At 42.5% G+C, this 24,651-nt stretch overlaps 1 protein-coding gene across 1 annotated transcript; it reads left to right on the top strand.

The window, feature by feature from the left end:
- Nucleotides 1-274: 274 nt before the first annotated feature.
- CA12 (carbonic anhydrase 12) lies at nt 275-23,155 on the top strand. Its single transcript, XM_063445907.1, has 10 exons — nt 275-424; nt 1,022-1,042; nt 9,045-9,224; nt 9,302-9,444; nt 19,140-19,232; nt 19,525-19,588; nt 20,070-20,227; nt 20,766-20,892; nt 21,103-21,190; nt 22,881-23,155. Exons 1-10 carry the CDS (start codon nt 367-369, stop codon nt 22,954-22,956), a joined length of 1,008 nt encoding a protein of 335 aa, XP_063301977.1. The 5' UTR covers nt 275-366; the 3' UTR covers nt 22,957-23,155.
- Nucleotides 23,156-24,651: the final 1,496 nt, after the last annotated feature.

Below are 24,651 nucleotides of genomic sequence, written 5' to 3'. Positions count from 1 at the left end.
CTTGACTTCAGTGTTACTTTTGAGGTGGATACTTTATCTCCTTGGAAATGTATTTAGTATGAGAACAATTTGCTTCTGTGAAACCTTGGATATCATTACCCATTCACAGAGTCTCTGATTCTTTATTGGAATGCTCAGTACAACAGGAGTCATCAATCATGGGTGATGCAGGACAGGTAGAAGGGAGGGGTCATAGTCAATGCCAGGTAACAGGTTGGGCTGTGTTACTGGGAGGATCTGGGCTGAGTCTAAGAGAACAGTTAGTTGTATGTAACTGAGGAGGTGATCTGTGCTAGATCTGTCACTGTGTGTGTAAGCAGTCTAGATAACTCCCTGGTACTGTCTCAGTAGTTGAAACTCACACAGATGTTCACAATGCTTCTGCTCATATTGTCCATACCAGCTGCCTGGGCAGCCTCTGATGGTAAGATAGTGCACTCGTTTTATTAATCATTGAATTGTTAGTAGTATGTCAGTTTGGATGGGTCTCTTTGAATGAGAACTTGTTGAGAGTCATTTACCTTTTAATTATTATGGGTCTGTGAGACTGTAACTAGCTTACTTTGATCACTTATGTTTTAATGTTGGTGTTGAATATTTTGTCTGTAGTGGACTTGCTGAGGCTGTTAAGAGTTGCAGCCATCTTTTGGATGTCTAATCATGCACAGCCAGCCAAACCAATAGGAGCAATTTTATTTATTTATTTATTTTTTGTGTCTCTCATTTTACTTATTGTTACATGTGACACTCATGGCTGCTAAGATTGCCCTGAAAGTAATCTATAGACTGTATGTTTGTGTGTTATCAGATAATCTAGATTTATGATCAAGACTCATTAAATGATGAAACTATGCCACTAGTTCCAGTCTGCTAGCCTGCCTTTCTAATAGCGTTCCACATACATTCATTTAATAGAACCCAGATAGTGTCCCAGGATGTCTTATTAAAACTCCTCCTAATATTTGCTTTTGTAAAAAATTGTCTGATGCATTAAGACAAATGTTCTTGTTTCTCTTTGCAGATTACCATTGGGCATATTCTGGTAAGTGTTAACGAGATCACCACCTGTTTTATCATTTTGTAGCAGAGTGGTTTTAGTGTTGTAGACATTCAATGACTTTATTTTATTTATTTTTTTACCTTGTTTCCTTATCTCTATACTACATAATGAGAATTAACTGGTGGAAATTCTAAAAGGAACACTATGGTGTCCAGAATGCAAACCTGTATTCCTAACACTATAGTGCTGATGTGGCTGTTAAGGTGGCCGACCTCCTTTTGGATCACTTGAGAGGTGATTTTATTTACCTCTTTTTCCATGGTATGCCGTCTTGCCATGGCTGGTTCTGCCTCCACGGCTAAGATAATCGCATTGAGAGGCTCTTGCGCATCCACAGCAAAAGGCCACACTTTGCCAATCAGCATCTCCTCCTAGAGCTGCATTGAATCAATGCATCTCTATGGGGAACTTTCAGCAACTTCATGCAAAGCGTGGAGACTCTATACGCCAGTGCTGCCCACTGTGCAGCACTGATACAGGAGGCACCTCTAGTGGCCGTCTGAGTGTCTGCAACTAGAGTTGTTTCTAGGCTGTAATGTAACACTGCTTATTTTTATTTTTTTTCCCCCTGAGACTTTTTTCTCTGTTAATCTCTTGTATTAAAATGATATTCTCATGCTAACCATCCTAGCATAATTCATATAAGGACCCTGAGTTGGTATTTAAGTACCCCCACTCTGAAAGTGAAGCTAATTATTTTAAAGTGGAGGAACCCATGGGGGTCCTGTCACTGTAATTGGGGGTACAATCCCTTGCTTGGTGCCAAAGCAAAAAAGTAGTCTGGGTTCATCTACCTCGCAGTGTCTGGACCAAAAATAAATGTTGCTATAGCTGTTGAACATAAGCATCTCACTTATTCAATCAAAAAGTTCTTACTGTGCGTAACACCATTACTCGCACAGAACCTGGTAGCAATCAAACAGCATTTTAGAAATTGCCTGCTTTTTGCATGCAGGGGTATGTGTGTCTTGTGTTTAATTCCCAATCTGGATTTTCTCATGATTAATTTCTTCTTCAGTAGATGTTGAAAGGATATGTAGTTCAGCATGAGCTCCATAGATCATATCTGATGAGTGAACTTGCTGGATAGGTTGATAACTGCTGTAATGTTCTGTTACATTGCTGACTGCCCCACTCAGAATGTAAATGGACTCTGCAGCGTTTGTCCAGACCCCCGACTAGATGTATACAGCTACCGTTGTACCTCCAGCATAGAACCTGTCAGGGGGGGGGGGAAATAGAACGTCAAGGGTGTTCTGTACAAATAAATGTACAGGGAGCATTGTCTGCTTTAGAACCAGATCTTGGTTTGCAAAACTGTCACGTGCAATTTTATGTACAACCTGGGCAGGCTATGTAAATCTGTTTGAACCCTGTAGAACAGTCGGTGCAGGCTTATTTTGCTTTTCTTTGTAGATGTCTGGAGGATAAATAGTGATAGAAACATAGAATGTGACGGCAGATAAGAACCATTCGGCCCATCTAGTCTGCCCAATTTTCTAAATACTTTCATTAGTCCCTGGCCTTATCTTATAGCTAGGATAGCCTTATGCCTATCCCATGCATGCTTAAACTCCCTCACTGTGTAAATCTCTACCACTTCAGCTGGAAGGCTATTCCATGCATCCACTACCCTCTCAGTAAAGTAATACTTCCTGATATTGTTTTGAAACCTTTGCCCCTCTAATTTAATACTGTGATGTAACAAGAAGATACTACTCCATAAACATTTAAATGGGCTATAGTTTATTATAGTGCCTATTATCCCTTTTAATTGATTGACTGTAACTCGGTTTAAACATTCTAACATTAACCTCCCAGACTGCCATAAAATTTACCAATATGTTATGTATTAAATGACTCGTACAAACATCTGCCTATATATTTTGTGTGTAGAGGATTGTAGTAAAGCAAAAGAACGTTGTGCCCAAGAAGATTTTGGATTAGAACATAAAAGGGAACTGTAACTTCCCAGTAATTTTTTATATATTTACTTCTTTCTGTGTTTCAAGAGTTAGAGTTGAATTCCACAACTCTTTGTTCTGCAGTCTGACACCTGTCTGTCATTGTTATAAGCTCTCTCTCCTTCTCACCAGAAAAGAGAACGTATGCAGAGAGGAGGAATAAGACATTGGGAATAATTGTATAAAACCTGGTGCAAATATGGAAAATGAGCGTTTCCATAGTGACTGCCCCACTTTTCGGACTTCAGACTACTTTTTATACATGGACCCATTGCTTCTGTTTGCCCTGATCTTTTCTTGTCTGAAATGTCATGTGATGTTTGGAACTTTTAAAGGGACACTATTGTCATCAAAACAACTTTAGCTTAATTAAGCAGTTTTAGTGTGTAGATCATGCCTCTCAGGTTTTACTGCTTAATTCTCTGCCATTTAGGAGTTAAATCACTTTGTTTCTGTTTATGCAGCCCTTGCTGCATCTCCCCTGGCTCTGATTGACAGAGCCTGCATGAAAAAAAACTGGTTTCACTTTCAAACAGATGTAATTTACCTTAAATAATTGTATCTTTCTCTGTAAATTGAACATTAATCACATTAGGTTTTTGCAGGGTCTAGCAAGCTATTAAAGGGACACTCCGGGCACCCAGGCCACTTCTGCCCATTGGAGTGGTCTGGGTGCTAACTCCCACTACCCTTAACCCTGCAAGTGTAATTATTGCAGGTTTGGGTTTTTTTGTTTTGTTTTTAATAAACTGCAATAATTACCTTGCAGGGTTAACAGCACCTCTAGTGGCTGTCTATTAGACAGCCACTAGAGGGCACTTCCGTTTCTATAGCACAGGTTTTCTGTGCTATAGTGTCGCTGGACGTCCTCACACTGTGAGGACCTCCAGCGTCGCTCAATTTCCCATAGGAAAGCATTTACAATGCTTTCCTATGGGGAGCTCTAATGCACATGCGCGGCACTGGAGTTTCCCTTTAACATAGCAGGGGTTAGGAAAATCTAAATTAAACAGAACTTGCAATAAAGGAAGGATAAACTTTTTAGATTACTCTTTACAGTAAGTGTTTAGGAAGGCTGTGCAAGTCACATGCAGGGAGGTGTGACTAGGATGCATAAAGAAAGTGACTTAACTCCTAAAATGGCAGAGAATTGAGCAGTGAGACTGCAGGGGCATGATCTATACACCAAAACTGTTTTATTAAGCTAAAGTTGTTTTGGTGACTATAGTGTCCCTTTAATTCACAGAGCAAGAGAAAAGGTGTCTACAGCAACCCACACAGCCAGCAAAAACAAAAATAGTTAAGAAAACTGCTTCGTTAAGCTAAGGTTTTTTGGTGACTACAGTATCCCTTTTAACATTGTAAAGTAAAAAATAGTATCTCATGGGGGAAAATGTTACCCTCCGTTATAGGTGAATTTTCAATGGTACATCTTCTGAAGCTATTTTCCTTTTAAGCCTATCATTCAAAGATGGAGATGCTGGTATTTCACACAAATGACTATTGTAGGCATGGTACCCTAATACCTGTATTGGAGGGTGTGATTTATAATGTAACATAGTTAATGATATTGTGAATCTGATTTAGGTCTGTTAATGGATTATTATAGCGAAGAGGTGACTGAAGTGATGCATTGGATATAACAAATGCCAAAATAAAGTCCATTGAAACTGAGTTTATACCTCATCTTACACTAACAGGCATTGGGAACGAACATGTTATTTATGTAGATTTTTATATTGGCTCTAGGCCACTGAAACCTCCTGTTCTTAAAACGGCGATGAGGGGGAGCTATATGTTTTTAACTTTGAGGTTTGTAAGGTATACAGACACTCATTCAGCTAAAATAGTTTTAAATATACTGCACAATATCTAGACCAGTCACTAAGTGTTTTGATGAATCCAACTATAGAACTTCCAAAAATAGTAAGTTAAAGTCTTGGAATAAGTTTAGCAACCTAGCGTAAAATAAAAATGTGTTATAGTTTGTGTCATATAGGCTCAGTAAGTGGGTACATCATAAATGTGTAAAATGAACTTATCGACCTGGAATCCATATGCTGTGCAACTCATTTAGTATTTGGGTGGTTTGTTGCATTCGTGCTGGTCGCGAAGATTTCCCTTTACCTGCCACATTCGGATCCATATTAAATAGTTACTTTCCATATCTATTATCCACAAGGGTGAACTGTTTGAAGTTTGCTTCTGGTTAATTTTGAATTCCAAATTTTCAGTCAACTTATTCCTCCCCACCTCCTCCTACACACATGCAGTAAAAACGTAATGTTCTTGAAATTGGGTGACATCCTCCGTTAGTAAGGCACATGGAAAGCGTTTGGCCATAGGATTTTAACGTATCGCCACCACAGGTGCGAAATAATATTGTACTTTTCACGAACCACTTTATTTTTTTTAAAATTCTTTATTTTTTATGTGCTTTTGAAAGAATACAGGTATGCTCACAATGTCACAACAACATTAGTAAGCCTTCAGTGTGAAACACGATAACAAGCATTGGTATGACATTTGCAGAAACAGCACATTTTTTTTGAGAGTGGAAAACACGCTAGGATTAAGCTAGGCAGTCATGTCTAAGTTGGTATATATCAACATTATTGTCTAGAAGAACATAGCAGGACATTCGATTTAAATTTACAAGTACTGTTGGGAGTCTACTAAATAGTAAGCTTGGGTGGCATGGCAGGCTAGGCATGCTAAGGAAGTGAGCACGCTTTAGAGTTTGTTTATGGGGCCGTGGACGGGAAGAGCGTCCGTCCCCTCCCGCCTCGAACCCCATTAGGCCTGTCGCTTGAGTGTGGCACCCGGGTGTCGATCCGCTAACGTGTGGTAGCAGGTTGGTCGCCTGGGTGTTCCCCTGCTTGTTAAAAGCTAACCAGGAGACTGACGCGCCAAGTTTAGGGTTTTTTCCCCCCCCCCCCCAAAACAGTCGCTTTGGATCGGTAGCTGGGACTCAGCGCGTCTGCTCAGGCTCCACCCCTCGAACCACTTTTTAAAACCGCATACATATGAACAGAATAGAGATTTTAAAAAGTGATGACTTTCCCCTGTATTGCTGTAAATCAAAAGCTATAGAGAGCTGGGGTCATTTTTAATAAATAGAACTTCGGAAAGCACATTTTAGATTGTGGGACCTTTCGATGTGCAATGAAACCAGTCTGGGAGAAACCTACTTGACTCCCATTGCACCTCCACATTTTATAGTAGATCCAGTCATTACCGGCATTTGCAGAGCGGAACCTGTAAGGGAACATACCACCTGCAGACACAGTGTAACTTACACACGGTCATTACTGGCAGTGACTGCTGGTTGGATAAATCACTCGTACCAAACATTCTTTTGGAGAATGAAGAAGGAATAAAGCTCACGAAAACATACATGCAAGGTGGGGGAGATGTTTTAGCTGCTAGGACCACCATAAAATTGGAAATCTAAAACAAAAATAACCACCAACCAAAAATAAATTGCTAAATATGAAAAATACTACACCTTGGTGTGTCTTATTTTTTTTATTTTTTTTTGTCTTATTTTTCTTATTTTTTTTGTAATTGGTGGCAGCTTCCCCTGGTTAAGTCTGGAAACATTTGGCCACTGACACAATTTTAGTAATTCCACCAATAGAATTGAAGTGAAGAATTTCCGCTTTAATTTAAGGGGGGCTTGAACAAAAAATATTGTTTGAAATTTCTAGGAATTGCAACCATTTTTATACAGTCCCCTTATTTCAGAGGCTCAGATGTAATTGGACAAATTAACACAATCATAACTAAAATGTTAATTTTTAATACTTTGAGAATCCTTTGCAGGCCATGACTGATTGAAGTCTGGAGCCCATGGGCATCCACCAAATGCTTGGTTTTGGTCTTCAGTTGTTTGTGGGTCTTTTTGAGTAAAGTTTTGTCTTCAAGTGAAATGCATGCTCCATCAGATGATTGATTCGCCCAATGGAAGCCACAAACGTGATCTCTCTATATTAACTCAAGTTTTCTCTTTGTAGTAGACTTGGATAATACTATGCCTACCTCTTGGAGAGTGTTGTTCACTTGGTTGGATGTTGTGAAGGGGTTTTTCTTTTTACATGTATGTACCCAGTGTGGTTTGGGGTTGTTTTGTGTATTTTTTTTTTTTTGTTTGTTTTTTGTTTTGAAATTTTTTTTTTTCCCTGTAACAAACTGTTGATTTGGCCACTATTAATGTCCCTAGTTTTATTTATTTGCAACCTAAGGATGGTCGGTTTCACTTGCATTAAGAGCTTCTTTGACCGCATGTTGGGGGTTCACAGCAACAGCTTCCAAATGCAAATTCTACACCTGGAATCAACTCCAGACCCCTTACCTGATTAATTGATAAAGAAATATCCCACACTTGTCTATTATACAGCCTTTGAGCAAATTGTCCAATTCCTTTTGGTCCTCTGAAAAAGAGGGGGCTACATATTAACCTCTTAAGGACACATGACATGTGTGACATGTCATGATTCCCTTTTATTCCAGAAGTTTGGTCCTTAAGGGGTTAAAGAGCTATAATTCCTTAACCCTTCCTCCAGTTTGGATGTGAATACCCTCAAATTAAAGCTGCAACTGCACTTTAAGCCCATATTCATTAGTTAACTTAAATTTATTATGGTAAACATCCAAAATAACAACTTGTCAGTCCAATTAATTCCAGTCCTAACTGTATAACCATAAACCATGTGGGGATACAGCTTTAAATAACCAAAAGAGAAAACTACACAATAGTGTAATCCTGTTCTAATTGTGCCATATCATTTTCACTCTCAAGATAAGAGGTGTGTGTATTTAGAGCCTCGGGCACATTGGAATTAAAGGATTATATTTTAATATATCTCTTAATTCCATTGTGCCAATAAAATGTATTTTAGAAGTCATTATGGCTCACCGCTGAAGTTTGTGGATATCCAAATGTGTCCCCATTAGTTTTTACATCCAGATGGTGTTCTTTTAGACCCTCAATTACCGGGGGGGGGAGGGGGCAGGCGCCCTGAGTCTCTCTCTGTACCGCTTTTAGCTTGTGAGTGAAACTGAGCTTGCTTGGGATTTGTACTATTCTAACAGGATTACACTATTGTATATTTTCCTTTTAGGTTATTTAAAGTTATATCCCCATATTTCTGGTTATGTAACTGGAATCGGCTGCATGTATTTCCCATTTTACATGTGCTAATTTGCCAGCTGGAACACACAATGGGAGGAAATCAGGGTAGTATAGGTCATATGTATCAATGCTGACAAGGTGCTATTCAAGGTAAAGTTCCAAATACGGTAGATTTTCAAGCAGGACAGTAAGCTTTGTCATCAGTCCTGATCCCGCTTTCACAGGGACATCGCTAGGAGAAATTGCTAACAGAAACCTGATTAGGTTGAGACTTTAGTGAAAGATTAAATCATAAAGGGAACAAAGGGGTGAGATTTATTAAAGTGTTCCATTCTAAAATGTGGTGCAGACCTAACGTAATTTGACTCGTTGAAGTAGTTGTCCCACTTTTGGTACATTAGACTAGAGTCATACCAAGGTAACATGGCACCTGCACTGGAAATATATTTCATCGCCCCACCCCTCCTCTCAAACTGTTCTACAACGTATTTGGGGATCTCATTCGGTCCCAACCCCTTTTTGTTACGAAACTCGTGTACACTGACACATACATTCATAGCCACTCCATATAGCTGCAGAGTCGACCCCTCCTGCTTGGCACCCCCACAAGCATGGTCTCAGTAGGCAAGTGCTAACTCTGGGGGACAGGGGTGGGGTCTATGCTGTGTACCACCCTGTCACCATGGGTGGACCCCCCTGCCCACCCTCAGTATGTCACTGCCTTTAGACCAGTTTTCAGCATAGAACATTTCATAATTCTCCAATGTCTGGCGCACAGTTCTGATAGATCCACAAATCAACAATTTTAAACACCTTTTTTAGTGAGGGGAGACCTAAGGTACAAAAACCTGTCCACACATTTTAATGAATTATTTTTAAATCCTAGGTGAAAATGGTGAGACTTCATGGCCAACAAAATATGGGTTCTGTGGGGGAGTCCATCAGTCTCCCATTGATTTCCACCATAGTATCCTGCAGTATGACTCCACCTTGGTTCCCATCATATTGCAAGGATACAACGTCTCCACCACAGACTACTTCACGTTGTCTAATAATGGACATACAGGTGAGTCTTGCAGAATACAACTGACTCCGAATTCGTTCCTGCACAGATTCACTTCAATGAATGTCTTTCCTACCCAGTTTCTATGTCTCTGCTGCCGACAATGTCTATTGAGATTCCACCTTTCACGTACATTGCCTCAAGTCTTCATTTCCACTGGGGCAATCTGGCACACCCTAAAGGATCAGAACACTGTATCGGAGGCAAGAGGTTTTCAGCAGAGGTACTGTGACTTTTTTAAAATCTAACTCTTTTTTTTTTATTATTATTTATTTGTTTAAAAAAAAATTGAAAATTAAAATATATATATATAATTATTTTTTTTTTTTTTCATGACACAGCCTGCATAAACACAAAAATAAAGTGCGCTGTGTCTAAAATACGTTATGGTAAAAGTATATTTCACATAAAACAATTGGTGTGCTGTGTATTTGTACCCAAAGTAACAGTGCAATTTTTAATAAGACCACAAAAGCAATGCAAACTCCTTCTGCTATTATACTCCCTGGGGAGTATTCAACTTTGCTTGTCACTGGGTTCCATGTAGATATCTCAAAAGGAGAAAAAAGGACACACACAGGGCAATATGTACTGTATAAAAAGAATGAATAAACCAAAGCACTCACAAATGTAGAGCAGTAAAGTCTGCTCTGAACGGTATTGGCATTCTTTGTAAATATGAAGAATTCAGGCTGTGGTGAAGGTAAACAAACTTGATTCACAATTGGATAAAAACTGCTTCCAGGCAGGTAAATCCCCTTTCTTATATTGTCTCTCCTCCGATGAGTGAACGAACCAGACTCTGTCAGATGCCGGCTTCACGAGACCCCAAGAACTGGATATGTTACACTTCCGGAAGGCGGGGTTTATGGCCGTCGAGCGTGATGACGTGTTTCGCCAATACACTCGACTTCATCAGATCCGAAAACTAAACACCAAAACTGCTTCATTAAGCTAAGTTGGTTTGGTGACAAGTGTCCCTTTAATGATTTAAAAGGACACTATAGTCACCAGAGCAAATACAACTTATTGTAGTTGTTCTGGTGTCAGTGCCATGTCGTCATCAGAAGTGGTGATCTCAGCCAATCATAATGCTGTCCCATAAAAAAAGCATTGGAGTGGCTGAAATGGTCAATTCTGACTATCTGGGCCAAGGAGGGCCGGTACAGGTGGAGCCAGCTCTGGTGGACACACTAGGAGCTGGATAGAAGTTAAGATTTTACTATATTTAGGGGGGACTAGATAGTGCTTTTAACAAGATAGGGTCAGGAAAAAGTTTGTTCCTTTTTAAGGAGGATTCTGATTTGGACTGAAACGCTGATCTTTTTGTTTAATTGCATAAAAAATGTGAAAACGGATATTTTTTTTTTTTTTTTTCTTTATTTCATTGTGCATAGCAAGAAACATACAATGGAGCAGGTAAAGCCACAACAGCAGTATCTGCCTTATCTGTCAACACATATGAACAATTGCGTGGCAAGTTAGAACATAGCACATTTTGTAATTTTATATAACAAAGTTTCCTCGAGTTATAGATCAAGTTGTCAGTTATAAGTGACTATTCATTAGGTACACAGTGTGGTTTTCTAACTGACTATGGCATATAGTTGTGGGTTACAAGCTTATTAGAGTAAGTTTACACCAGGCATGGTGCGCCATCGGCATCTTAATGCAGGAAATCAGCACAGAAGTGGCATTCACATTGAACATGAGCTTAAACAATAACATTATCCTAAACATTAGCTTGAACTTTAGCTCAGAGAGGGTGTGCAGTGGATTAACTTACAAGGTATACAGTGGCATGGAATTTAGCACAATTTTTATATTTAACAGCATAACTAAACATTTGCTTTGTCCTAAGAAGGTTGAGTGAGATAGAGTAAGTAATAATGCTGGTTGCTCAGCTAGGTCGCTTGTGCGCCATATTATGTTTTTGAGAGCACAGATATGCAGAAATGCAGAAAGATATGCTCAACCACAATAGCTTCTGCCGGTACAAAATATCACATAAGGACGAAAACGGATATGTTTTATTTTTTTTTCAAATTCTTTATTTTTGAAGTGACATTGGTATTTCTGCGTATAACACATCATCAGTTACAATACAAGTTCCTTTGTTGACAATGGTATTGGTACAGTTAACACTGGAACATGCCGCATCCGCGGTTTAGGTATATTTTCCTGAGTTGTTAGTGTTAGCCAATTGGTGTCACAATTATACATTATATACATTGTACATAGAAATCGTACAATGAGAAACGATGATAAACATAAAGGGATAACAACAAAAAGAAGGAAAGAACATATTAGAGGTGCACGCTATATAGGTATCTAAGTATACTCGGCTACACCATATATTATCCAGCCCGGAGGTACGAGCCACGTAGCCCAGACCTGAGTTCTGAGCGTGGGGTATCCACCTCTGGAACATCAAACACTGCTCGTTGGCCGGATGCTCAATGAGTAAGTCCTCTCGCTTCTGCTGATGAGTGGACTTAGTCTGTTGTCCCTCATCATCTCAGGTATGAAGTAGCCGAGGGGGGGTGGGGGTGGGTAGTCTGGGGGAGGGGGAGGGGGAGGGGAGGGGATCCCCATGGTGAGCGTCGGAGCGCCGTACAGGAGGAGATCCACTTATTACCAGTCAAGTGTGGTAGCGGTGTAAGGCAGTGTATCAGTGGAGTGGTCTTAGTGTGGTCTGCTCATGAACCCCAGTCACCCGCCATCCACATCTCCCAGGTTTTTTCGTATGTTTTTATGTTACCCCTCACTCGTGCTGTGAGGTCGTCCATGACCCGTATGTCCTTTATTTTAGGAATTACTGCAGTCACCTGGGGGATTTCTGGTTTAAGCCATGCCTGTGCCATGGTAAGTCTGGCCGCTAAAGTGATTTTATGAAGCAGTTTTTGGTGCTTCCTAGGCCAATCGTCTAGAGTTCTCGAAAGTAAAAATACCCATGGATCTATAGTTATGTGCCTGTGGAATACTTGTTGTAGTAGGGTCCCTACATCTCGCCAGAAGGCCTGTGCTTTAGGGCATTCCCACCACATATGGATGTAGGTCCCCTTATGGCCGCACCCTCTCCAGCACAGGTCGTCTGGGGTTTTCCCCATGCGATACAGTTTAGTTGGGGTTGTATACCATCTCAGCATGGTCTTGTAGGCCTGCTCTTGTTGGGTGACGCATATCGAGGTAGATTTGTTCACTTCCCAGATCTCCCTCCAATCTGTACCCTCTAGAGTCTCATTTAGGTCCGTTTCCCACTGTGTGGTGTAGGGGAGGCTACCCCAATCTGAGCTGTTTGTGCATAAGTGCGCGTATAGGTTGGATATCAACCCCTTTGGGGGGTTTTCTTTGAGGCACATTCGCTCGAAGCCTGTGAGTGCGGTAGTTGCTGCCGTTTTTGCTAATTTATGTTGTGCGAAATCTCTTATTTGCAAGTATCTGAAGAAGTCTGGGGGGCCCAGCCTGGTCCTTTCTGTCAACCCGTCGAACGTCACTAATTGGTTCCCTTCATATAAATGTAGCGCCCTCTGTATCCCTGCCTCCTCTATGTTTTTAAAATCTTGGGCCCTCATACCCGGTAAGAACGCTCTATTTCGTAGCAGGGGCATCATTGGGGAAGGGGCCGAGGTTAGTTTGAATTTTATGGCCGTGGAGTCCCATACCCGTAGGGAGTTTAGTATGGCTGGGCAGCCTGTGCGTAGAATCGCCCTGTGTTCTCTGGGTACCCATATGTAGAATTGGGGCAAGTCGGCTCCTGTGAAGCCAGCTTCAAGGTCAGCCCATCTGCGGGTTCCCGGCGTTGAATGCCACAAGGCCACTTGTGTCAATTGTGCCGCTAGGTAATAGTTGTACAGATGGGGTAACCCTAACCCCCCTCCATCTTTGGGTCTGTATAGGACGTTGCGGGCTACTCTGTGTCGTTTGCGCTGCCATATAAAGTCTCCGATAGCTCTCTGTAAGGGGGCCAGGTCTTTTTTGGTGATGGGGATGGGGAGGGCTTGGAAGAGGAAGAGGAGCCTGGGGAGTATATTCATTTTGATTGTGTGCACTCTCCCTATCCAGGATATGGGCTTATCTGTCCATTTGTCAAGGTCCGCGTCCAAAGTCTTGATAAGGGGGGTGTAGTTAGCTCCGTACAGTTTTCGGGGATCAGCCGTCAAATGTATCCCTAAATATTTAATCGCGGTGTGTGTTATGGGTATGTGGTGGTGATTCCTAATGTGCATCGTGTCGTTTGCCGTCATGGCTATTGGGAGGGCAGTGGATTTCGACAAGTTGACTTTATATCCCGAGAGGGCTCCGTATTCTGCTAGGTCCCTGTCTAGAGCCGTCATCGAGGATTTTGGGTTCGTAAGGGTGAGGAGGACGTCGTCCGCATATCCCGAAACTTTATACGTTTGGTCGCCCACAGTTATTCCCTCTATGGCCTTGTTCGTTCTGATTGCTTGTAGCAAGGGTTCTAACGTGAGTACGAATAGGAGGGGGGATAATGGGCAGCCTTGGCGTGTGCCGTTATGCAGGGTGATAGGGGATGTCTTGGCGCCAGGGATCCTTATGAGTGCCTTGACGTCGGTGTACATGGCTTGGATCGTTTGTATATATGTATCTGGGAATTGGAGATGTCGTAGAAGTTCAAACAGATATACCCAGTTAACTCTATCGAACGCCTTTTCGGCGTCGAGAGAGAGAACGAGCGTAGGAGTTTGTGCAGTCGTCTGTGTCCATATAAGGTTGATGTTGCGTCTGGTATTTTCGAACAGTTGGCGGTCGGGGATGAATCCTACTTGGTCGGGATGTACTAATCTATGTATGTGTGGGGCCAGTCTGTCTGCCAGTATCTTAGCTAATAGTTTTACGTCGTGGTTGATCAATGATATGGGTCTGTAATGTTCCGGGTATGACGTGTCCTTTCCCGGTTTAGGAATTAATACTATGTGGGCTGTTGACATATCTGGGTCGGGACGTCCGCCCCGCATCAGGTGATTAAACCATTCTAGCAGGTGGGGTATTAGTTCCTCCCTATACGTCTTGTAATAGCTGCCCTCATAGCCGTCTGGGCCCGGGGCTTTATGTCCTTTAAGTCTCGTGATGGCTCTGTCAATTTCGTCTGCTGTAAATTCGTCCCCTAGGGTTTCCGTGAGTGCAGGGGTCAGTTTCGGAAGGTTGAGTTTATGTAGAAATTGCCTAATCTCGTCTTGCATATGCGGGGTCTTGTCTGCGTCTGTGGGTGTGTGGTTGTATAAAGTTTTATAGAATTCTGTGAATATTTGAGCTATGTCTGTGGGTGCCGTCTTTGTCTGACCTTTGCGGTCTCTAATTGCCGTGATATGATTTTGTTTTGGCCTCGGGCGGAGAGTGCGCGCTAAGAGCGTGTGCATCTTGTTGGCTTGTTCATAGAAATTTCTCTTGGACCAGGTCATTGCTTTAGCTACGTCATCTAGTAGGGTTTCCCTGATGTGGCGCCTTGTAATTTGTAGGGCAGTGAGTCCTTCGGGGGAGGGATTGGTTTTGTGTCTCTGTTCTTGGGTGTGGAGGTCGTGTAATAAGGATTTTAAGCGCGTCGTTTTTCTTAACTTTTTTCTGGTCGCCTCTCTAATTATGACACCTCTGATGACCGATTTATGAGCGGCCCATATGGTTGCCGGGGTCAGGTCATGAGTGGTGTTTAACTGGAAATATTCTACTATTTCTTTGCGAACCGTCTCTTTGATATCTGGGTCCTGTAGAAGGGAGGTGTTTAGTTTCCAGTTCCATTGGGTTCCCGCGCACAGACTGCCCAGTTCTATGGAAATGTCTGCATGGTCAGACCAGGTTATAGATCCTATTGATGTCTTGGTGGTTCTTTGGATGGTTTGGCCATTAACTAGAAAAAAGTCTATTCGGGAGTAAGAGTCGTGGGGCGTTGAGTAGAAAGTATAGTCAACCTCCCCTGGGTGTTGGGCTCTCCACGCGTCTATCAGACCTGATGAGTTTATGAAGTCGTGTACCAGTCTATCTTGTCTCCCTCTACCGTGTGAGCGTGGTAGGCCCCTTATGGTCCCCCTATCTGTAGCTGGGCACGGAGCAGCATTAAAGTCTCCTCCCATGATAATCATGCCGTGCTGTAGGGCTCGTAGCTTGTCAGACATTTGGTCCCAGAATTCTTTGGTTGGTTCGTTAGGTGCGTATATATTTATCAGGTGTATGGTGTGTGCATACAATGTCCCGGATAGTATTATGTATCTCCCGTCTGAATCTAGATTGACTCCCGTGACCCGTAGTGGGCAGCGTTTGTGTATCAGTATCGCAACACCGTTGCGTTTGGAGTGTGCTCTAGCCTCATAACCCGTGTTGTAAATGTGATCTTTGAGTGAAAACCCTAGAGATTTTGGGAGGTGAGTTTCTTGTAAGAAGGCTATATCTGGGCCTAGTCGTTTAAGTTCCCTGTAAAGGAGTCTGCGTTTTTTAGGGGCGTTCAACCCTTTAACGTTTAGGGAGTTAATTCGTGTAGTCATGTTGGTGGGTGGGTTGCGTGTATGCGAGCTGACTTACGGGTGTTGCCTTCCAGCCGTGTCTTTGGGGTGTCCCCGCTTCTAGTTGCCTTGACCTCTTAGCCTGAGACGCTCCGGTCACCATGAAGGGGGAGAGGGGGGGGAGGGAGAGAGAGAGGTTATTTAAATTGCTGCGCACATATTTACAAAAGCAAATACAAATACAAATACAAGTAACGTAAAATAAACAAAGTAGAGAGATAAACCGTCTGGTCTTATCCTTTGCCAGACTCGTGTGGGGCGTCTGCATCGGTGCTGCTGGCCCATAAAAGGAAAATGGGTCCATAGCACCGAAGCAAGGTCCCGAACTGGTACCAATTTGGCCTATAGGCCCTGTAATGCATGCATGAGCGTGGCTGCTGGGCTGTCTCGTCACCCTGGCAGACTTGCCCGCTGGTCCGTGAGTTGCTCTTGTGGACTTTCCGCTTTCCGCCTCTGATATGTCTGGGCAATGTTCTTTCGGGGCATCTCAAACACTCTAGAGACTCCTTGTGTCTGGAAGAGGGGCAGTGAGCCTCTCAGCTCACAAGTGTATGCAAACCCTGTCTTCGATCACAATTCCCCTTGTCCCCCCCCCACCCCCCACTCCCCACCCCAACTCGGCTGGGATCAAGTGTCTGGTAGGTCTGCTGTCTTTAACAATAAAGCTGTGGCTCGCCTCTGCCATTTGTCTGGGTATTCTATCTCAGTTCGGTAGTTTTGTTGCAGAAAGTGAGTTCGTGGATGTGGGCAGGATCTTGAATGGTTCCATCTTTCTCCATGACCAACTTTCAATATATTTTCGCTTGTTCCCTAGAGTATTTTTGTTATTTTTGTTTGTTTTTGTTATTTTTTCATTTTTTTTTTTTTGTTGTTTTTTAAATTTTTAAGGTTGTTAATTAATGAGGAGGCTATCATTTGGCATCCGTTGAAGACTTATTGCCTGTTTAAGTACATTCTTGAGAGAGTAATGTCCCATTTTTTTTTTTTTAAACGGTGTGTTTCATATAATACTAGCAATTTCGGGGTGCGTTAGGGGGGAGAGAAGGGGGTGATCCAGGGGGGGGGGGGAAGGGGGGCATGATCGTCCATTGAGTCTCTGTGTACCTCACCCTTCCAAGGATGCGCGTCCATGCGGGGTAATTCTCCATGGCAGGGAGCAAGATTAAGAGCGGTCAGAGCCGAGGGCCGCCTTCCTCATTCTCCGGCTGTATACCACTCCCTGGGTAACTGCTGTAAGTCCGTCGGGATTGCGGTCTGCCATTGTAGATTTTGCGGGGCCTGTATATCTAGTGCGTGGAGGAAGGCTGTTGCGTCCCCATCAGGCGCCAACGTCTTCGGCCTTCCATTTTTGAAGGCCATGAGCTTAAACGGGTGTCCCCATGCATATTTTATGTTGTGGTTTCTGAGCAAGTCCGTGATCGGTCGCCATTCCTTGCGTCTCTGGAGGGTCTCTGGGGCCAGGTCCTGGAATAAGAGAATTTTAGTCCCCTTATAAGAGACTGGGCCTTCCCTGCTGCACTTCATTACGGCTTCTTTTGTTTGAAAGTTTTGGAAGCGCATTATGACATCTCTCGGCTGTCTAGTGTCAATTTTCCTGGCGCCTAGAGCTCTATGTACCCGGTCTAGATGCCATAGTTGGTCGGGGATGTTAGGTGCAAGGGGTTTTAAGATTGCGAGCACTATGTCCTGTAGGCTCCCCTCCCCCTCACCTTCAGGTAGGCCTCTCAGCCTAATGTTATTTCGGCGTGAGCGGTTTGCTAGGTCCTCCAGCGCGGCTTCAGCAGCCCTCAGCCTCGTGGTGAGGGAGTTTACCTGGCAGGTAACCTCGTTATGTGCTCTGACGGTGGTCTCCTGCCTCTGCTCCAGGATGGCCGTGCGGTGCCCCAGTGCCGCGATCTCGGCTTTTACTTCTGCCGTGGTCCTATTGATCTCGCCCGCCAGGAAAGATTTTACCTCTAGCAGTTGAGCGATGATCTGGGAGGTGTCCCCTTTCGGTGAGCTGGGACTCCGCGGGGACTCCGGTCGTACCGGTGCCGACGGGGTCTTAGGGCTGTGTCGGCCGCCATCTTGCTGCTCCGGCTGTGCCGCACGGGAGGCCGCGAACATGTCTGCCACAGACGTACCCGTTTCTGTCAGCTTCTTGTTTATTTTCCGCTGGACCCTTCTATCCATGCCGGTGCCCAGGGTGAGTTTTGCGGTGATTTTTGCTCGTTTGTTAGCTTTTGTGTGCTTTGGGGCCTAACGTCGGCGGGAGCTTAGCTTACATGCGACCGCTCGGCTTCGTGGTCAGGCCACGCCCCCCAAACGGATATGTTTTAAAGGGATGTGAAAGGAAACTACTAAATGTAGCCATTTAGGGGAAATATTATTGCATCTAAATTTGGCAATGAATACACTACTAATAGAAAGGACTAAACTTCAGTAACTTATTAATAATCTGTAGATCGGAATTTGGCATACTGAACAACAATACCTTTCTGGTTATGAGAAAACAGAAAAAGCGAATTGCATTAAGACTGATACCTTGAGACAAGATAAGAGTTGCCCCCAGGTAGTTGGAGGGTTTGAAACCAGCCTGAACCAACAGATTCCAGAATGTCTCTTTAACATTTCCCTCTCGAAGACAGACCTCTTTTAAACGAATGCCTTTCACCACAATAGTGGCAATACTGCGTGGATATAGAATAGCCGAAGGCAGGGGTTTAAATAGAGCATTTGCCACCGAGGCATATCCTGTTTTTGTCACCCTCTAACTTTAGAAGGTTAAAAAAAACACCCACAGTTTCGTTTTGGTTTTGTCTTTGTATTTTTAAGAATATATTTTGCACAACTAGACTACAAATGAGTCTAATGGGGCCTGAAGAGGGGTCTCCAACTCTCTGGCCCCCTTATTCACAATATCGTGATAAAACATGGCTATCTAATACCCAGTCCAAAGTGGCTCTTCTCCCCTTAATGACTTTGGCTGGCTTGCATGCCTTTCACTCCCTTTATTTTAATTTTATTTTTCTCCTCCCTAAACCCCTTTGTGTGTCTTATTCCCCTTCCCCTCTGTATCTTCTCTTCCCCCCCCCCCCCCCCCCCCAGCCCTTCTGTGTCTGTTTGTGCCCCCCTCCCTGGCATTTCTCCCTGGCACTTTGTGTGTGTCTTCCCCCCCCCCCCCCCCTCCCGACACCTCTGTCTCTGTTCCCACTCAGATCCTGTGTGTAATTTTGTCTCCCTTCCCCTGTGAGAAGGGGCTCCTGGAAATTGTACAGGATCACCTAGACCCATATGGCAAAAAAGACCTAACTTCAGGCCTTGTAAGCCTGTTGACTTATGTAAAATGCATAAGGTCTTTTGATTTCAACATCCTCCAATATATCCATTATTCACACTGCTACAATGTAACCTTCCCTTCCAGGTGCATATTGTGCATTATAACTCTAAGTATGCGGATCTTGCCACTGCAATGAATGCTGCTGATGGTCTGGCTGTACTGGGGATCCTCCTAGAGGTAAGATCATTTTGTCTCATGGTACGTAGAAATCAACACTCTCTCGCTTTTTGAATGGATGCTAACCTGTATGCCTAGATGAGTTGTGGGCTTGTGAGAGCATTATAGATATTCATTCTTCATTTACTTGGTGCAAAACGTTTGTATTTGTTTTGGGGAGGGGGGTTTTATTAAAAAAAAAAAAAAATGTAGAAACCATATAAACAACTTTTTGTATATTAAAAAAATAAAAATAAATACAAAGTGGCAAAGGTGGTTTATTTTTTTTTATTTTTTTTCAACTTTCCTCCAGGTTGGCTCGTTTCATTCATCCTATGACCGAATCTTGTCTCAGCTAGTCAATGTCAAATACAAAGGTGACCTCCAGTGCTAGAGTACCATGGGTGTATCGAACTAACAAACTTCAGATTATATCAGAAGCTTCACATTTGTGAATTTTTTTTTATTTTGTAATATTCAATACTTTGTGAATAAACTATTGAACATGTATTCTCTAGAATAGTCAGAAAATACAATGAAGAATAAAAAATGAGGGCACAAAATTTTAAAAGGGACAGGTGGAAAATGGTGATGTCGTGTTATACAAGAATAATGGTATTAGGTAAAGATATTAAGGTGGCATTGCAGTACATACAGCCTATCATCATTTAGAATCTTTAGATTTGTCAGGAAAACATATAATTTTTTGATGATTTCATGGACCGTTCTCCACGAGTATAATTTGTGGGTCTGGAAAATGGGGAGTGCAGAATGTATTGCTAAATGTGTCACTTATGTTTAGTGCAAAGAAAAGATGTTCTTAGCTTCTACCAATCTCTGATTTTTCTCTGATTTCAGGTCAGAATGCTCTAATTCCTGGATTTAATCTGCAAGCGTTGTTGCCTGCAAGGCTGGATGACTTCTATCGTTATGAGGGATCGCTCACCACCCCACCCTGTAATCCCAGTGTTTTATGGACAGTCTTTAGAAATCCAGTGTTCATTTCTGTAGAACAGGTGAGGAGAAGGATTTTCTTTGGTACTGCGTGTCTCACTCTTGTATTGTCTTAAAAGGGACACTTACCTGCCCAAATGCAAACCATATAAAAAGATTATGCTTGGTAGATCTACTCAAATTAACACGTATGCACTTAAATTTTTTTTATTTTTTTGCCGAAGGTATATCAAACTTGTGAAAGCTATAGGTGTATGCAGCCTTTGCAAGCCCTCCCCTTCTAACCCTGCCCAGACTTTCTGTGGCTGTCCAATCAGGAATTTCATAATGCAGCTCAATGAGAAGTCTTTGCAAGGCAGGTGCTCTGGACAATTGTTGCCTCTTGAGCTTACCTCCCTCTTGTGTTGAGCTACACAACCAGAAAGTAACAGGCCTTGTCTAACAGCTAGATGAGTGTAACAAGGTTAATTTATGAAAGTGCACCTTTAGTGCTTTAAGGGTGTGGTGTCCCTTTTAATATCCTCTTGTTTAATACGGCACAGTATGTGGTATAAAAATGATCATGTCAGATCGCTGTTTGGTTCCTTGTCTTGCTTACAGCTGCAATCCTTGGAGACTGTGCTATACTGCACCGATGGCAACAGCACTGTATCCGTGGAAATGATAGATAATTATCGCCAGCTACAAAAGAAAGGAGACAGGATTGTGTCCGTATCTTTTCGAGAAGGTGAGTAACGTGCTATAGAACAAAGCATCCTCATCTGGGGAATAGTCACAATGCCTTTTTTTTTTTTTTTTTTTATCTGCCTGTCCATCACAAGTGACCATGTGGGTGTATTAGAGAGGTTACTAAATATATGCTCCTCCTGATGGGACATTTGCTGTTAATGTATTGTCCTGGAGTTTGTAATGTACTTCTTTTCATTGTGTCCTACAGGTGTAGTTTTAGCTGTGGTATTTGCCTCTCTCCTCGGCGTATTGGTGATTACCGGAGTGACCTGCTATCTGTGTAATCGTAAAAGACGGTAAGACATGAACAAAGACCTGGGAACCATCAGGCTAGAATCTTATTATTCCATCTATGACTTCTTGCTATCTAGCCATTTTATAAAATACATTTCATTCTGAATCTTTCTATGTGCTATATTAACTAGACTTGGGATTTTTTTATTTTTTTTTAAAAAAAAACGTATTGGTAAAGCTGGATGTGTCCAATCAACCATAACTTTCTCCAGAAGATTACACCTCAAACTACATTTGCAATGATGTTCCTCAGGATTTTGCATCTTAATATTAGACCTTCAACTCATACAGCTATATTAAGGTGGCACCACCATCCCTAATATACAGCCTATCCACGTCACAACTTATAAAGTTTCCATTCCAGTATCCGGTGACCATTGGGTACAGGACAAACATACTGTGTTAACCCCTATAATCCCAACGTGTAGTGTACAATGCTATTCTCCTGACGCGGTGTCCTCGGTTTAGTCTTTGAACCTGTTTACTGAATACCTACTCACATGAGCTCCTATACTGGTGTATTACTTCTACCTCCTTTTCAAGTTTGGTTTAATTTGCAGAATAATCTTTAACGATCCCCTCTTTGTCAGACTTGCCTGCTGCAACTTCCACATTCACTAAATCACAATGCTGCTATGTCCCCATTACCATGCCTTCACTGTAATGTTTACCCCTTTTACTTAAAGAATTGATCTAATTTCTAAAATAAAGATATTCGTCTTCTACTTCATTACACCTTAAGGAATATTCATGAAGTTGAGAAATGTTAGGAATGTTGGGCCACAATAGCAAAAATATAAAAATGCTCTGCTTCCAGTTCCGCTAATTTTTTCTAAAATTTAGAATTCTAAAAATACACCTACAGCCTTGCTTTTCCTCCTCCTTTTCTTCTCTTCATACTTGTTTAGACTATACACCTTTTCTACCCTTTGCTTGCTTCTTCCACAGACCATATCTCAATCACTGTCCTACTTCCCCTTATCCCTCATGTTCCTCCTATGTAACATTTTCATCCGCGCTCAGCGGCCATGCATTAGTGTACCTGACTCTTGCTTCATGTTGGTGGACTCCGGCTGCTGTGGATCCACGCCAAATTATAGCCCCACGGTAATAACATCGGCGTGCATGTGACGTCACATGGGAGATGCGCGCACGTTCTGAGGTCGAAGGCCGATTTCAGCCAATCAGATTTGTAAAAGGCCTATTTAAACGCATTTCTACTTCTCATTGTCCTGTCGTGGTTGTCCGAGAGTGTGTGTTCCCGACCGTTCATTTATGGTTATTGACTTTGACTTCTGGCTTTCCGTTATCGTTGTGTCCCTGACATCGGCAAGTATTCTGACTATTCTTTGGTACGTTGCGTATGGCCATTCTAAGGCCTGGTAACACGTTGCCTTGTAGTCCTCGGTGTGATACTTTTACATGCTGGATCAACTAGAAATCCTGACACTCTACTACAGGAACAAATCTCTTGGTCCTGTTACTTTGGTCACAACCTTTTAAAACCATCCTTTTCATAAAACCCTTCCTTGACCCTAAATAGTTAATGGCTAACCCCTAAGGCCACTTCGTGCAACTCATGTGACTTTAGTACTGTCTCCCTTAACTGCAATACATTTCCATGGAAAGACGTTTTCTATTATACTTGGTATTTAGCTGGCTGGAATATACTAACTTCTGTCTTTGTTACAGGGGCAAAAAGAATGAGGAGAAAAGGGTGGTGTACAAAGCTGCTATGGTCGCAGAAGAAAATACTTCTAAAGTATGAATTTCAACAGATCCCTCTCCATGCCTTCGGATGTATATTGTTCCAGACGTGGATTGGTTTCCCAGATGGGACTATATATACTTTCGGCTTAGACATTCTATGGCCAGGTTAGGACTATGCAGACCACAAAAGGACAGTGATCCATATTTTAATCTGTAATCTTTTATGGTTTTTGTTTTAAATCATTGTTGCAGGAATTATTTTAATCTAAATATTTATAATGTATGTAAATCTTTTATTTTATAGCAGATATATTGTTTTATATATGCTAATAATGTGAATTTTTTTTGTATTTTTTTTTTTGGGGGGGGAGGGGGGAAAGGAAACTGTTGCAGCCCCACTGAGCCTAGTCCTACCTATAATCGGTTGCCTGTTGCGTCCCAGAAGCTGAGCTTTGCACTAGGCCACAAATACTGCATTCTGTGACCATGGTAAAATGACTGAATTTGGTGCTACTTCTAATTTAATAACTCAAATGCATTTACCGCTTTTTTCTTTTTTTTTCAATTGGATAGAAATGTGTCTTCCATTTATCTCAAACACATGTGCATATTTATTTCTACAACCCAAATAATATTGTAGGTAGAGTAGATATAGTATGAATCCTAGCATTTGGTTTGAGAGCACTTTCTATATCAATTCAGTTCATGACCCAATTGCCACCATGTGACAGACTAATTAAAGGGACCCTGTAGTCACGATCTCCTTGAAATGATTATAGTGCCTGGGTACCCAGACTCTTTCCATTTAGTGTTAAACCATTTTAGAGCAGTTTAATCCCTTAAGGACACATGACATGTGTGACATGTCATGATTCCCTTTAATTCCAGAAGTTTGGTCCTTAAGGGGTTAAAGGAACACTAAAGGGTCAGGAACACAAACATGTATTCTTGACCCTACAGTGTTAAAACTACCACTTATGTGGGTTGCCTTTCCCCTTAGTCCCCTTAAAACCTCATAAAACTTACCAGCTTAAAGGGACACTCCACGCACCCAGACCACTTCTGCCCATTGGAGTGGTCTGGGTGCCAACTCCCACTACTCTTAACCCTGCAAGTGTCATACTGCAATAATTACCATGCAGGGTTAACTCCTCCTCTAGCGGCTGTCTGCTAGACAGCCACTAGAGGGTACTTCCTGCTTCATAGCACAAGTTTTCTGTGCTATAACGCTGTGTGAGGACCTCCAGCGTCGCTCAATTCCCTATGGCATTGAAATAATTTTCAATGCTTTCCTATGGAGAGCTCTAATGCGCGGCCAGCGCATTAGGTCTCGGCGGGCGGGATCAGTCTCCCCCTGCCGGCTGACGTGAGGAGGAGCAGCGACGGCGACCCGAAACCACCGCCGAGGGACATCGGCGGGGTCTCGGGTAAGTCACTGAAGGGGTTTTCACTCCTTCAGCAACCGGGGATGGGTGGTGGGAGGGAGAGGGGACCTGCACTGCCAGGAAAACGGATTGTTTTCCTGGCAATGGAGAGTCCCTTTAAGTCAGCTGATACTTTTAACCAAAGCAGCACAGAGGGGGACTCTGTCATTAAAATCTGTTTTTAATGCTGAATGAAATTATGGTACCGGGGATTCCAGACACTAGCCAGTTTTAATGAGATGAAGCAGATAGTGTCCCATTAAGCTGGTTAGAAATCAGGAACACATTGCGCTACCTCAATTAAAGATGTGGGATCATTAAACCACACT

Source organism: Pelobates fuscus, chromosome 3 (genome assembly GCF_036172605.1).
Source record: "Pelobates fuscus isolate aPelFus1 chromosome 3, aPelFus1.pri, whole genome shotgun sequence".
In the NCBI taxonomy this organism is placed as follows: Eukaryota; Metazoa; Chordata; class Amphibia; order Anura; family Pelobatidae; genus Pelobates; species Pelobates fuscus.
The sequence above is the reverse complement of the archived record's forward strand: the minus strand, read 5'-3'. Positions and strand labels throughout refer to the sequence as shown.